This window comes from Bufo bufo, chromosome 7 (genome assembly GCF_905171765.1).
Source record: "Bufo bufo chromosome 7, aBufBuf1.1, whole genome shotgun sequence".
NCBI classification, from domain to species: domain Eukaryota; kingdom Metazoa; phylum Chordata; class Amphibia; order Anura; family Bufonidae; genus Bufo; species Bufo bufo.
Genome location: NC_053395.1, coordinates 99,712,764 through 99,727,699, shown reverse-complemented (window position 1 = coordinate 99,727,699; position 14,936 = coordinate 99,712,764). Strand labels below are relative to the sequence as shown.

General features: G+C 44.4%; 1 protein-coding gene across 1 annotated transcript in view; it reads left to right on the top strand.

Moving 5' to 3' along the window:
• The window catches only part of WIPI2 (WD repeat domain, phosphoinositide interacting 2), a 159,245-nt gene that overhangs the window by 64,916 nt on the left and 79,393 nt on the right, over window positions 1-14,936 (top strand). Inside the window, exon 5 of the mRNA XM_040439361.1 lies at window positions 10,737-10,864. Within this exon, the coding sequence (XP_040295295.1) occupies window positions 10,737-10,864 (128 nt within the window). The remainder of the gene's footprint in view (window positions 1-10,736; window positions 10,865-14,936) is intronic.

The following is a 14,936-nucleotide window of genomic DNA, read 5'->3' as shown; positions in this document are numbered from 1 at the left end:
TAATGCTGAAGCGCGCCCCCTTCCGGGAGGGATCGAGGGGACCGGAGTGTGTAAGCAGCAGCCCCTGTCCTCCTGTGTGACAGGAGGCTGCTGCTTAGTAATTTCTATGGAGCCTTTGCCTTGTAGCAGGGCCCATAGAAATACAGTAAAACCCTCATAGACTCCAATGCCATTGTATTGGAATCTATGAAAAAAGCAATCCAATGACTGCTTGTTATAGTTCCTTATGGGAACTATAAAAATAAGTGTAAAAATAAAAAATGTTTTTTTATAAATTAAAAAAATAAATAAATAAAAAGTATAAAAATTAAAATCCCTTTCCCCAAAATGAGAAAAAAAAAGAACATAAAAATAAAGAAATAGGTATCACGGCATGCAAAAATGCCTGTTCTATTAAGATTTAATCCCATACAGAAAACTGTGAAATGGGAAAAAAAAAGTCAAAATGGCCGATTCGTCCTTTTTTGGTTGTTCCTCCTTCCACAAAAGATTTAAATAAAAAGTGATCAAAAAGTCGACCACGACCCAATATGGTATCACTGAAAAGTACAGATCGCTCCACAGAGCTAGGTGGAGATGGAGACCAAGAGAAAAAATGTATTATTTTCAAGTTTAGTCTTTTTTTTTTCAGTATAAAAATGAAATAAAAAATATACATACAGTACAGACCAAAAGTTTGGACACACCTTCTCATTCAAAGAGTTTTCTTTATTTTCATGACTATGAAGGCATCAAAACTATGAATTAACACATGTGGAATTATATACATAACAAACAAGTGTGAAACAACTGAAAATATGTCATATTCTAGGTTCTTCAAAGTAGCCATCTTTTGCTTTGATTACTGCTTTGCACACTCTTGGCATTCTCTTGATGAGCTTAAAGAGGTAGTCCCCTGAAATGGTCTTCCAACAGTTTTGAAGGAGTTCCCAGAGATGCTTAGCACTTGTTGGCCCTTTTGCCTTCACTCTGCGGTCCAGCTCACCCCAAACCATCTCGATTGGGTTCAGGTCCGGTGACTGTGGAGGCCAGGTCATCTGGCGCAGCACCCCATCACTCTCCTTCATGGTCAAATAGCCCTTACTTTCAAAGTTTTCCCAATTTTTCGGCTGACTCACTGACCTTCATTTCTTAAAGTAATGATGGCCACTCGTTTTTCTTTACTTAGCTGCTTTTTTCTTGCCATAATACAAATTCTAACAGTCTATTCAGTAGAACTATCAGATGTGTATCCACCTGACTTCTCCTCAACGCAACTGATGGTCCCAACCCCATTTATAAGGCAAGAAATCCCATTTATTAAACCTGACAGGGCACACCTGTGAAGTGAAAACTAGGGATGAGCGAACCCGAACTGTATAGTTCGGGTTCGTACCGAATTTTGGGGTGTCCGTGACACGGACCCGAACCCGAACATTTTCGTAAAAGTTCGGGTTCGGTGTTCGGCGCTTTCTTGGCGCTTTTTGAAAGGCTGCAAAGCAGCCAATCAACAAGCATCATACTACTTGCCCCAAGAGGCCATCACAGCCTTGCCTACTATTGGCATGGCTGTGATTGGCCAGTACATCATGTGACCCAGCCTCTATATAAGCTTGGGTCACGTAGCGCTGCACGTCACTCTGCTGATACAAGTGTAGGGAGAGGTTGCAGCTGCGACGTTAGGGCGAGATTAGGCAGTGATTAACTCCTCCAAAAGACTTCATTCAGTGATCGATCTACAGCTGTGGATCATTGAACTGCTGCTATTCAATTGCTCAGTGTTTTTAGGGTGCCCAGAGCGTTTTTCAGTCACTTTTTTCTGGGGTGATCGGCGGCCATTTTGTGGCTTGTTTGTGCGCCAGCACAAGCTGCCACCAAGTACATTTAACCATCAATAGTGTGGTTATTTTTTGCTATATCCTACATCAGGGTCAAGCTTTCATCAAGTGCATTTAACCATCAATAGTGTGGTTATTTTTTGGCCATATACTACATCAGGGGCAAGCTGACCTTGTCATCCAAGTGCATTTAACCATCAATAGTGTGGTTATTTTTTGCTATATCCTACATCAGGGTCAAGCTTTCATCAAGTGCATTTAACCATCAATAGTGTGGTTATTTTTTGGCCATATACTACATCAGGGGCAAGCTGACCTTGTCATCCAAGTGCATTTAACCATCAATAGTGTGGTTATTTTTTGCTATATCCTACATCAGGGTCAAGCTTTCATCAAGTGCATTTAACCATCAATCGTGTGGTTATTTTTTGGCCATATACTACATCAGGGGCAAGCTGACCTTGTCACCCAAGTGCATTTAACCATCAATAGTGTGGTTAATTTTTTCTATATCCTACATCAGGGTCAAGCTTTCATCAAGTGCATTTAACCATCAATAGTGTGGTTATTTTTTGGCCATATACTACATCAGGGGCAAGTTGAGCCTGTCTCCCAGCGCCTACAAAATAGGCCTCACATTTATATTAATCCAAATCTGTCATTACTGCTTTAGCTGGTCAAGTTATTTTTACTGTCCGTCAAAGCACAGTTTTTGTTCTGGGTTGAAAAACAATTCCCAAATTTGCAATTCTCAAAATTAGTGGTTTCTGCTGTATCAGGCCTACTTTAAATCTATCCCTAAAAGGGTATATTAGATTCAAGGTGCTGATAGGGTAATTCTCAAAAACTTAACACACACGCTGCAGTGCAGATCCAAGTCTAATTCTGTGATTAAACGTATACCTGTCACCCAGCGCCTAAAAAATAGGCCTCACATTTATATTCATCCAAATCTGTACTGTTTTAGCTGGTCAAGTCATTTTTACTGTCCGTCGAAGCACAGTTTTTGTTCTGGGTTGAAAAACAATTCCCAAATTTGCAATTCTCAAAATTAGTGGTTTCTGCTGTATCAGGCCTACTTTAAATCTATCCCTAAAAGGGTATATTAGATTCAAGGTGCAGATAGGGTAATTCTCAAGAACTTCACACACACGCTACAGTGCAGATCCAAGTCTAATTCTGTCCGTAAACGTATACCAAACGTATACCTGTCACCCAGCGCTTAAATAATAGGCCTCAAATTTATATTCAGCTAAATCTATCATTGCTGGTGTGCGTGTATTAGTGTAATACGGTACCTAAATAGATAGCCAGATAGACTTAGTGTTAGGTGTCTGTAAAAAAAGGCCCGAATTTTAATTCAATACATTGGCCCGAATAATATTTTTCTTATTGTGGTGAACGGTAATAATGAGGAAAACATATAGTAAGGGACGCGGACATGGTCGTGGTGGTGTTAGTGGACCCTCTGGTGCTGGGAGAGGACGTGGCCGTTCTGCCACAGCCACACGTCCTAGTGAACCAACTACCTCAGGTCCCAGTAGCCAGCAGAATTTACAGCGATATTTTGTGGGGCCCAATGCCGTTCTAAGGATGGTAAGGCCTGAGCAGGTACAGGCATTAGTCAATTGGGTGGCCGACAGTGGATCCAGCACGTTCACATTATCTCCCACCCAGTCTTCTGCAGAAAGCGCACAGATGGCGCATGAAAACCAAGCCCATCAGTCTGTCACATCACCCCCATGCATATCAGGGAAACTGTCTGAGCCTCAAGTTATGCAGCAGTCTCTTATACTGTTTGAAGACTCTGCTGGCAGGGTTTCCCAAGGGCATCCACCTAGCCCTTCCCCAGGGGTGGAAGAGATAGAATGCACTAACGCACAACCACTTATGTTTCCTGATGATGAGGACATGGGAATACCACCTCAGCACGTCTCTGATGATGACGAAACACAGGTGCCAACTGCTGCGTCTTTCTGCAGTGTGCAGACTGAACAGGAGGTCAGGGAGGAAGACTGGGTGGAAGACGATGCAGGGGACGATGAGGTCCTAGACCCCACATGGAATGAAGGTCGTGCCACTGACTTTCAGAATTCGGAGGAAGAGGCAGTGGTGAGACCGAGCCAACAGCGTAGCAAAAGACAAAGAGGGAGCAGTGGGCAAAAGCAGAACACCCGCCGCCAAGAGACTCCGCCTGCTACTGACCGCCGCCATCTCGGACCGAGCACCCCAAAGGCAGCTTCAAGGAGTTCCCTGGCATGGCACTTCTTCAAACAATGTGCTGACGACAAGACCCGAGTGGTTTGCACGCTGTGCCATCAGAGCCTGAAGCGAGGCATTAACGTTCTGAACCTTAGCACAACCTGCATGACCAGGCACCTGCATGCAAAGCATGAACTGCAGTGGAGTAAACACCTTAAAAACAAAGAAGTCACTCAGGCTCCCCCTGCTACCTCTTCTGCTGCTGCCGCCTCGGCCTCTTCTGCTGCTGCTGCCGCCGCCTCGGCCTCTTCCTCCGCCTCTGGAGGAACGTTGGCACCTGCCGCCCAGCAAACATGGGATGTACCACCAACACCACCACCTGCGTCACCAAGCATCTCAACCATGTCACACGGCAGCGTTCAGCTCTCCATCTCACAAACATTTGAGAGAAAGCGTAAATTCCCACCTAGCCACCCTCGATCCTTGGCCCTGAATGCCAGCATTTCTAAACTACTGGCCTATGAAATGCTGTCATTTAGGCTGGTGGACACAGACAGCTTCAAACAGCTCATGTCGCTTGCTGTCCCACAGTATGTTGTTCCCAGCCGGCACTACTTCTCCAAGAGAGCCGTGCCTTCCCTGCACAACCAAGTATCCGATAAAATCAAGTGTGCACTGCGCAACGCCATCTGTGGCAAGGTCCACCTAACCACAGATACGTGGACCAGTAAGCACGGCCAGGGACGCTATATCTCCCTAACTGCACACTGGGTAAATATAGTGGCGGCTGGGCCCCAGGCGGAGAGCTGTTTGGCGCACGTCCTTCCGCCGCCAAGGATCGCAGGGCAACATTCTTTGCCTCCTGTCTCCTCCTCCTCCTACTCAGCTTCCTCCTCCTCTTCTTCCACCTGCTCATCCAGTCAGCCACACACCTTCACCACCAACTTCAGCACAGCCCGGGGTAAACATCAGCAGGCCGTTCTGAAACTCATATGTTTGGGGGACAGGCCCCACACCGCACAGGAGTTGTGGCGGGGTATAGAACAACAGACCGACGAGTGGTTGCTGCCGGTGAGCCTTGGTGGTGCAGAAGTTAATTCACAACTACCCCGACATGTCAGAGCTGCTGCATAAAGTGTGGGCCGTCTGTTCGCGCTTCCGGCGTTAACATCCTGCCGCTGCTCGCCTGTCTGCGCTACAGCGTAACTTCGGCCTTCCCGCTCACCGCCTCATATGCGACGTGCCCACCAGGTGGAACTCCACCTTGCACATGCTGGACAGACTGTGCGAGCAGCAGCAGGCCATAGTGGAGTTTCAGCTGCAGCACGCACGGGTCAGTCGCACTGCGGAACAGCACCACTTCACCACCAATGACTGGGCCTCCATGCGAGACCTGTGTGCCCTGTTGTGCTGTTTCGAGTACTCCACCAACATGGCCATTGGCGATGACGCCGTTATCAGCGTTACAATACCACTTCTATGTCTCCTTGAGAAAAGACTTAGGGCGATGATGGAAGAGGAGGTGGCCCAGGAGGAGGAGGAGGAAAAGGTGTCATTTTTAGCACTTTCAAGCCAGTCTCTTCGAAGTGACTCAGAGGGAGGTTTTTTGCAACACCAGAGGCCAGGTACAAATGTGGCCAGACAGGGCACACTACTGGAGGATGAGGATGAGGAGGAGGTGGAGGAGGATGAGGATGAAGCAGGTTCACAGCGGGCTGGCACCCAACGCAGCTCGGGCCCATCACTGGTGCTTGGCTGGGGGGAAACGCAGGACGATGACGATACGCCTCCCACAGAGGACAGCTTGTCCTTACCTCTGGGCAGCCTGGCACACATGAGCGACTACATGCTGCAGTGCCTGCGCAACGACAGCAGAGTTGCCCACATTTTAACGTGTGCGGACTACTGGGTTGCCACCCTGCTGGATCCACGGTACAAAGACAATGTGCCCACCTTACTTCATGCACTGGAGCGTGATAGTAAGATGTGCGAGTACAAGCGCACGTTGGTAGACGCGCTACTGAGAGCATTCCCAAATGTCACAGGGGAACAAGTGGAAGCCCAAGGCGAAGGCAGAGGAGGAGCAAGAGGTCGCCAACGCAGCTGTGTCACGGCCAGCTCCTCTGAGGGCAGGGTTAGCATGGCAGAGATGTGGAAAAGTTTTGTCACCACGCCACAGCTAACTGCACCACCACCTGATACGGAACGTGTTAGCAGGAGGCAACATTTCAATAACATGGTGGAACAGTACCTGTGCACACCCCTCCACGTACTGACTGATGGTTCGGCCCCATTCAACTTCTGGGTCTCCAAATTGTCCACGTGGCCAGAGCTAGCCTTTTATGCCTTGGAGGTGCTGGACTGCCCGGCGGCCAGCGTTTTGTCTGAACGTGTATTCAGCACGGCAGGGGGCGTCATTACAGACAAACGCAGCCGCCTGTCTACAGCCAATGTGGACAAGCTGACGTTCATAAAAATGAACCAGGCATGGATCCCACAGGACCTGTCCATCCCTTGTGCAGATTAGACATTAACTACCTCCCCTTAACAATATATTATTGTACTCCAGGGCACTTCCTCATTCAATCCTATTTTTATTTTCATTTTACCATTATATTGCGGGGCAACCCAAAGTTGAATGAACCTCTCCTCTGCCTGGGTGCCTGGGCCTAAATATGTGACAGTGGCCTGTTCCAGTGGTGGGTGACGTGAAGCCTGGTTCTCTGCTATGACATGAAGCCAGATTCTCTGTTACGGGACCTCTCTCCTCTGCCTGGGTGCCTGGGCCTAAATATCTGACAATGGACTGTTCCAGTGTTGGGTGACGTAAAGCATGATTCTCTGCTAGGACATGCAGACTGATTCTCTGCTGACATGAAGCCAGATTCTCTGTTACGGGACCTCTCTCCTCTGCCTGGGTGCCTGGGCCTAAATATCTGACAATGGACTGTTACAGTGTTGGGTGACGTAAAGCCTGATTCTCTGCTATGACATGCAGACTGATTCTCTGCTGACATGAAGCCAGATTCTCTGTTATGGGACCTCTCTCCTCTGCCTGGGTGCCGGGGCCTAAATATATGACAATGGACTGTTACAGTGGTGGGTGACGTGAAGCCAGATTCTCTGCTATGGCATGAAGAGACTGATTCTCTGCTGACGTGAAGCCAGATTCTCTGCTATGGGACCTCTGTCCAATTGATATTGGTTAATTTTTATTTTATTTTAATTTTATTTCATTTCCCTATCCACATTTGTTTGCAGGGGATTTACCTATATGTTGCTGCCTTTTGCAGCCCTCTAGCTCTTTCCTGGGCTGTTTTACAGCCTTTTTAGTGCCGAAAAGTTTGGGTCCCCATTGACTTCAATGGGGTTCGGGTTTGGGACGAAGTTCGGGTCGGGTTCGGATCCCGAACCTGAACATTTCCGGGAAGTTCGGCCGAACTTCTCGAACCCGAACATCCAGGTGTTCGCTCAACTCTAGTGAAAACCATTTCAGGGGACTACCTCTTGAAGCTCATCAAGAGAATGCCAAGAGTGTGCAAAGCAGTAATCAAAGCAAAAGGTGGCTACTTTGAAGAACCTAGAATGTGACATATTTTCAGTTGTTTCACACTTGTTTGTTATGTATAGAATTCCACATGTGTTAATTCATAGTTTTGATGCCTTCAGTGTGAATCTACAATTTTCATAGTCATGAAAATAAAGAAAACTCTTAGAATGAGAAGGTGTGTCCAAACTTTTGGTCTGTACTGTATGTGGTATTGCTGGATTCGTACTGACCTGGAGAATGAAAGTAACTGGTCAGTTGTATGATATAGTGAACGCCGTGAAAACAAAACCCCAAAAAACTTCTGAAATTGTGTTTTTTGCCAATTGTGTGCAACCGTCAATAGAGCCATTAGAAAGGGCATCTTGTCCCACAAAAAACAAGCCCTCATACAGCTATGTGAACAGAAAAATAAAAAAGTTATGCCTTTGTGACAGCTGGGAGTAAAAAAACGAAAACTAAAAAATGGAAAATCTCCCGTCATGAAAGAGTTGAGGGCCCTTTACATGGGCTGAGAATTGAAAAGATCATCGCTGTATTTTTCAATGGCGCCATTTTGGGGATACCAAATACATACAGTTTTTTTTTTTATGTTTTACTACTTTTGCCCAATAAAAAAAAATAAGCTTTTGATTTTCATTGGTATCATTATTTGATTGCTGTTTATTCAGGTTTTTTTTTATGTGGCAAATAAGCAATAAGCAGCAATATTGGCATTATTCACAGTATGGGATAATTTGCATCATAACTGTGTAGCGCAGGTTGTTACAGACGCGGTAATACCAAATATGTGGAGATTTTATTTTTGCCATTTTTTTCTTTGAAGAGACTTATTTTCAGTGGAAAAAAGGAGTGTTTTTAACTTTATTTTTTATTTTATTTTTTTTGGCCACTTCTGTCTGAGACCATCCTGCTTGAAGCCTCACAATGGCGAGGTACTGTTGATCAATTGTTAGGTGTCGTTTTGGTCTCATGATATCAAAATGTGAACCAATTCTAATTGAACCACAAAATGTATTGTCAGATTCATGGATCAAACATCTGGTGTGAATTTTGCCGTTAAGCTCCTTGTTAGAGAACAGCAAGTTGTGCAAAAAGTACTGAAACATTGAACAGTTGAACATGTGTATTCAAAAGTTTAGAGAAGGTCACATTAAAGGGGTATTATCATCTGGGTAATCATGTTTCATCCCCCCCCCCCCCCCCCCCTGAGGCTTTTCCTAAATATAATCCTTTTTCTAAATCCTATAGGTTTTGAATAAAATTGAAAAATCATATAGCATTGTTTATAGTCGCTGCCCATGGATACGGCCACCGCTCACCGGCCGCATCCATGGGCCGCGCCTGCGCACTTCATTCCCTGGTGATCTAGTGGCGGCCTCAATTCTTCTCGAGATCGCGCACGTCACCAGCCACGCATGCGCAGATCTATTTTCCTTTGAGCTGCGTTGAAAATAGGCTCCAACGGGGGGGCTATATGAGGCATATAGGGGGCTATATGAGGCATTTGGGGGCTATATGAGGCCGATTGGGGGCTATATGAGGCCGATTGGGGGCAGATGGAGACACTTGGGGGCAGATGGAGGCACTTGGGGGCTGGTGAAAGAGAAACAGATGTAGCAGAGCTGAATATCCGGGTGTTCTGACACAGTGCTGGTTGAAGATAAAAACAGATGTAGCACAGCTGTATAGGAAGCCATTCAGCCAAAGTGATGTTAGGGGACTGGAGAAGACACATGTAGCTGAGCTGTATATGCATCTATAAAGATACATAGTGTAAGGTTTCTACACAACTGGAGTACAGCTGTAATGGAAACAAATCTGCATCAGTGCTGGTGGGTGGGGGTTGGTCAAGCTTTTGGGCTAATGTATAATATGGAATTATAGTTTTTGATGCACAGAATGGGTTTGTAAAAGATCAGACAGAGATTTTATGTGTAAAACTGCAGAACAGCCACGTGTTACTGTGCACTGAGCTCACTTCACATGGCTCTCTGAGTGACCATTCCCCTCAGACACTGCAGACTGATGAGTCATACTCTTCACATGAACAGCACAGGACTCAGCTCTCAGTGTGATGTCATAAGGAGGTGTGGCCGGGCCTTCACTCTAGCTGCCTAAGCCCGCCCAGCCTTAGCAGCAGAAAAACCAGGAAGTGAACAGCTAGCTGGCAGCAATTGAGAATGAAGTAGCAAGATGAGATAACCCCTTTAAGGTCACCTGTAAAGGTTAGAGTGCATTTTAGGTTCATCCTGAAATGTATCCCTAACTTTTTGTGAGTAGTCTATAAATAGCTGAGAACAGTGATCTTATAGTAACAGCCCATAGGTCTCAGTTTCTAGTGATCTATAAGTGATCTATATATACAGGCGATGGGGGACATTTATCAAGCTCTTTATGGCACTATTGTGTCGTAAAAAAAAAGTTGCATGGGGCATGCCATGTGTGCACTAAAATTTGTGACTTTTTGAGCTTTTCAGCACTTTTCCAAAGTGCCGCTGAAAAGGGGCAGGGCTTGGTGGGAGGGGGTAGGGTTTCATGCCGTCCACCACATTTACTATAACTTTCACCAGACAGTGGCGGATTTTATTATTGAAATCTACGCCAACCCGTAGCTGAAGTAGACTTCAGTTTCCGGGGTATAGCAGGGCAGAGTTGCGCCTGATTTGTTAAGAGGCTTCTGCCTCTTAATACATTAGGCGCATCTCACACCATTGCAGGGAGATCAAGACCGGCGTATGGATCTGCCACTCTTGTTAAATGTCCCTCATTGTGTTTTCTCTGCATGCCTCCAAGCCTTCTCTACACAGTGAATCCTTGTGTTGTCTTCACTGATGTCTCCAGGTTCCCTGACAACCACTCAAATGTAGTGGTAAGCAGTGCTTCTACTTTCGGGAACACAGCATTCTATATGAGCTCTGTTTTCATGGGTGCAGGATCACTCAATGCCATCCAACTTGGCATGTTATTTACCTTGCTGCAGACAAAGGGACAAGTTCATCAGCCTGTTAATTTGTATGGTGTGGTTGAAAATGGGTTAATTTTACTGTAAGATTTATTATTTACATAAACATGGATTAGGAAAAATCTTAGCATTTGAAAAGTTATCTAGTCCTGTATTTTCTGTACCACTTTTTATTTGCTATTTAACTTACATTTTTTATAAACAGGTTAGATGGAAGCATGGAACCTACCAATGAAATCTTAGAGTCTGCATCCCATGATAGGCCTTTTGTTTCAAAGAATTATAGTACAGCAGCGACAATAGATACTTACTCAACATCACCAACCAGTCATGGTAAGGCATCAGTACAATATATGATCTATATCTGTCAATCTATCTTGTCTATCATTTCTTTAATCTGTGCTTTAAATACACAGAATTTTGTAATATATGTTTTAAAGGGATTCTGTCATCAGAAATTAGTCCTATAAGCTAAACATATGGCGATGTCCCTTGTAAAACACTGAATCCTAAAGTGAGTTTATCAAATGCCCTTGTGGCTCTATATTCATAAAAAAGAGGTTTATATCACCTGTCAATCACTTCAAAATGTGTCCAAGGGGACGTCTCATGGTGAAAGGTGCTCGGCTGCAGCCATCTCGTTTAGGTGCCCAGCGCCGCCTTCTGAGCTGAAATTGCCGCCCTCCCTTTCATTCGATCCGCCTACCTCACGTCATCACTGCATCTCTAACCACCGCTCGCTTCATCCAGATCCCGCGCGTGCGCACTAGGTATAACCTGATGCGCCCGTGCGCACTACTGGCAGCGGCCTCGTTTAGCGAAGTGCGCATGCGCCGGCCGGCGCACTTTGCTCGAACCTCCACTGACTGCCCTATTACAGCCCATCCCAGCCATCCAACCTAGTGCGCACGCGCGGGATCTGGATGAAGCGAGCGGTGGTTAGAGATGCAGTGATGACGTGAGGTAGGCTGATCGAATGAAAGGGAGGGCGGCGATTTCAGCTCAGAAGGCGGCGCTGGGCACCTAAACGAGATAGATGGCTGCAGCCCTTTCACCATGAGACGTCCCCTTGGACACATTTTGAAGTGATTAACAGGTGATATAAACCTTTTTTTTTATGAATATAGAGCCACAGGGGCATTTGATAAACTCATTTTAGGATTCAGTGTTTTACAAGGGACATCGCTATATATTTAGCTTATAGGACTAATTTCTGATGACAGAATCCCTTTAAGCTGTGTATAAGCTTAGACAAACCCATGGGGTGCATTCATAAACTTCTGTGAAGAATGTTGAGTACTGGTATTTATGCAAGAATCAAAGGGCTACAGTACATTTGACATGATTAGCTTTTTCCAAATTAATTTTTGTGATTGGTATTTTTTTTTTTTAACATAAAGCCTCAGTAATGCTTATCCTAGTGGACGGAAAGTTTGAGGGTTGTAATTAGCACCTCCTGAATGCAAAATAGTGTTCGCTTTGCACTGTTAACTGCACCATTATTAATTAAAGGAATTGCATTAAAAGTTTTCAAAAGTAATTTCGACCTGAACTTTAATTACGAAATCTTTGTCTACAATTGATCTAACCTGATCTAACAAAGATCTAACCAACTGCATATGTTTTGTTCAAAAATTTTGATATGGGGGGGCTAACACGGCTGAGGTCTTTAAATAGACCTCAGCCGTGTTAGCCCCCCCATATCAAAATTTTTGTTTGCGTTAGATCTCACACAGAAGTAGAGATATTAACAGTTATTTGCAGGGGGGGCTAACCCGTCATCAGCCCCCCCTTATCAAAAAATTGACCAAAAAATTAGCTATTTTGGAAGATATTTGTTAGATCAGGTATGATCAACTAGTTGTTTTGTTAGATCTCACATAATTAAAGACTTATTAAGTGATTAATGAGGGGGGCTAGCCCCCCCACATGCAATTTTCAGGTAAAATTTGATGCAGAGTAATAGGCCTTCGTTATATCCGGTAAGATCAAATGGTTTCAATGTTAGATCTCATATAATTACAGAGATATTTCACATGAAAACACAGATATTAGGTAGTATTATTAAATAGGGGGGCTAGCCCCCCCACGTGCAATTTTCAGGTAAAATTTGATTCAGACTAATAGGCCTTCGTTAGATCCGGTAAGATAAAGTGGTTTCAACGTTAGATCTCATTTAATTACAGAGATATTATGGATATTTGGTATTACGTCAGGGGGGGCTAGCCCCCCCACATGCAATTTTCTGGTAAAATTTGATGCAGACTAAAAGGCCTTCATTAGATCCGGTAAGATCAAGTGGTTTCAACGTTAGATCTCATTTAATTACAGAGATATTTCACATAAAAACACAGATATGAGGTAGTATTATTAAATAGGGGGGCTAGCCCCCCCACATGCAATTTTCTGGTAAAATTAGATTGAGGCTAATAGGCCTTCATTAGATTCGGTAACATCAAGTGGTTTCAACGTTAGATCTCATATAATTACAGAGATATTATGGATATTTGGTATTACGTCAGGGGGGCTAGCCCCCCCACATGCAATTTTCTGGTAAAATTTGATGCAGGCTAATAAGCCTTCGTTAGATCCGGTAAGATCAAGTGGTTTCAACGTTAGATCTCATATAATTACAGAGATATTTGGTATTACTTTAGGGGTGGCTAGCCCCCCATAATGCAATTTTCTGGTAAAATTTGATGCAGGCTAATAGGCCTTTGTTAGATCCGGTAAGATCAAGTGGTTTCAACGTTAGATCTCATATAATTACAGAGATATTATGGATATTTGGTATTACGTCAGGGGGGGCTAGCCCCCCCACATGCAATTTTCTGGTAAAATTTCATTCAGGCTAATAGGACTTCGTTAGTTCCGGTAAGATCAAGTGGTTTTAATGTTAGATCTCATATACACTCACCTAAAGAATTATTAGGAACACCTGTTCTATTTCTCATTAATGCAATTATCTAGTCAACCAATCACATGGCAGTTGCTTCAATGGATTTAGGGGGGTGCTCCTGGTCAAGACAATCTCCTGAACTCCAAACTGAATGTCAGAATGGGAAAGAAAGGTGATTTAAGCAATTTTGAGCGTGGCATGGTTGTTGGTGCCAGACGGACCAGTCTGAGTATTTCACAATCTGCTCAGTTACTGGGATTTTCACGCACAACCATTTCTAGGGTTTACAAAGAATGGTGTGAAAAGGGAAAAACATCCAGTATGCGGCAGTCCTGTGGGCAAAAATGCCTTGTGGATGCTAGAGGTCAGAGGAGAATGGGCCGACTGATTCAAGCTGATAGAAGAGCAACGTTGACTGAAATAACCACTCGTTACAACCGAGGTATGCAGCAAAGCATTTGTGAAGCCACAACACGCACAACCTTGAGGCGGATGGGCTACAACAGCAGAAGACCCCACCGGGTACCACTCATCTCCACTACAAATTGGAAAAAGAGGCTACAATTTGCACGAGCTCACCAAAATTGGACTGTTGAAGACTGGAAAAATGTTGCCTGGTCTGATGAGTCTCGATTTCTGTTGAGACATTCAAATGGTAGAGTCCGAATTTGACGTAAACAGAATGAGAACATGTATCCATCCTCTGATGGCTACTTCCAGCAGGATAATGCACCATGTCACAAAGCTCGAATCATTTCAAATTGGTTTCTTGAACATGACAATGAGTTCACTGTACTAAAATGGCCCCCACAGTCACCAGATCTCAACCCAATAGAGCATCTTTGGGATGTGGTGGAACGGGAGCTTCGTGCCCTGGATGTGCATCCCTCAAATCTCCATCAACTGCAAGATGCTATCCTATCAATATGGGCCAACATTTCTAAAGAATGCTACCAGCACCTTGTTGAATCAATGCCACGTAGAATTAAGGCAGTTCTGAAGGCAAAAGGGGGTCCAACACCGTATTATTATCGTGTTCCTAATAATTCTTTAGGTGAGTGTAATTACAGAGATATTATGGATATTTGGTATTACATAAGGGGGAGCTAGCCCCCCTATTTAATACTTCCTAATATCTGTTTTCATGTGAAAAATCTCTGTAATTATATGAGATCTAACGTTGAAACCACTTGATCTTACCGGATGTAACGAAGGCCTATTAGCCTGAATGAATTTTTTTCCGAGAATTATATGTGGGGGGCTAGCCCCCCTTATGTAATACCAAATATCCATAATATCTCTGTAATTATATGAGATCTAACGTTGAAACCACTTGATCTTAGCGGATCTAATGCAGATCTATTAGCCTGAATGAAATTTTACCAGAAAATTGTATGTGGGGGGCTAGCCCCCCCTTATGTAATACCAAATATTTATAATATCTCTGTAATTTATATGAGATCTAACGTTGAAACCACTTCATCTTACCGGCTCTAACGAAGGCCT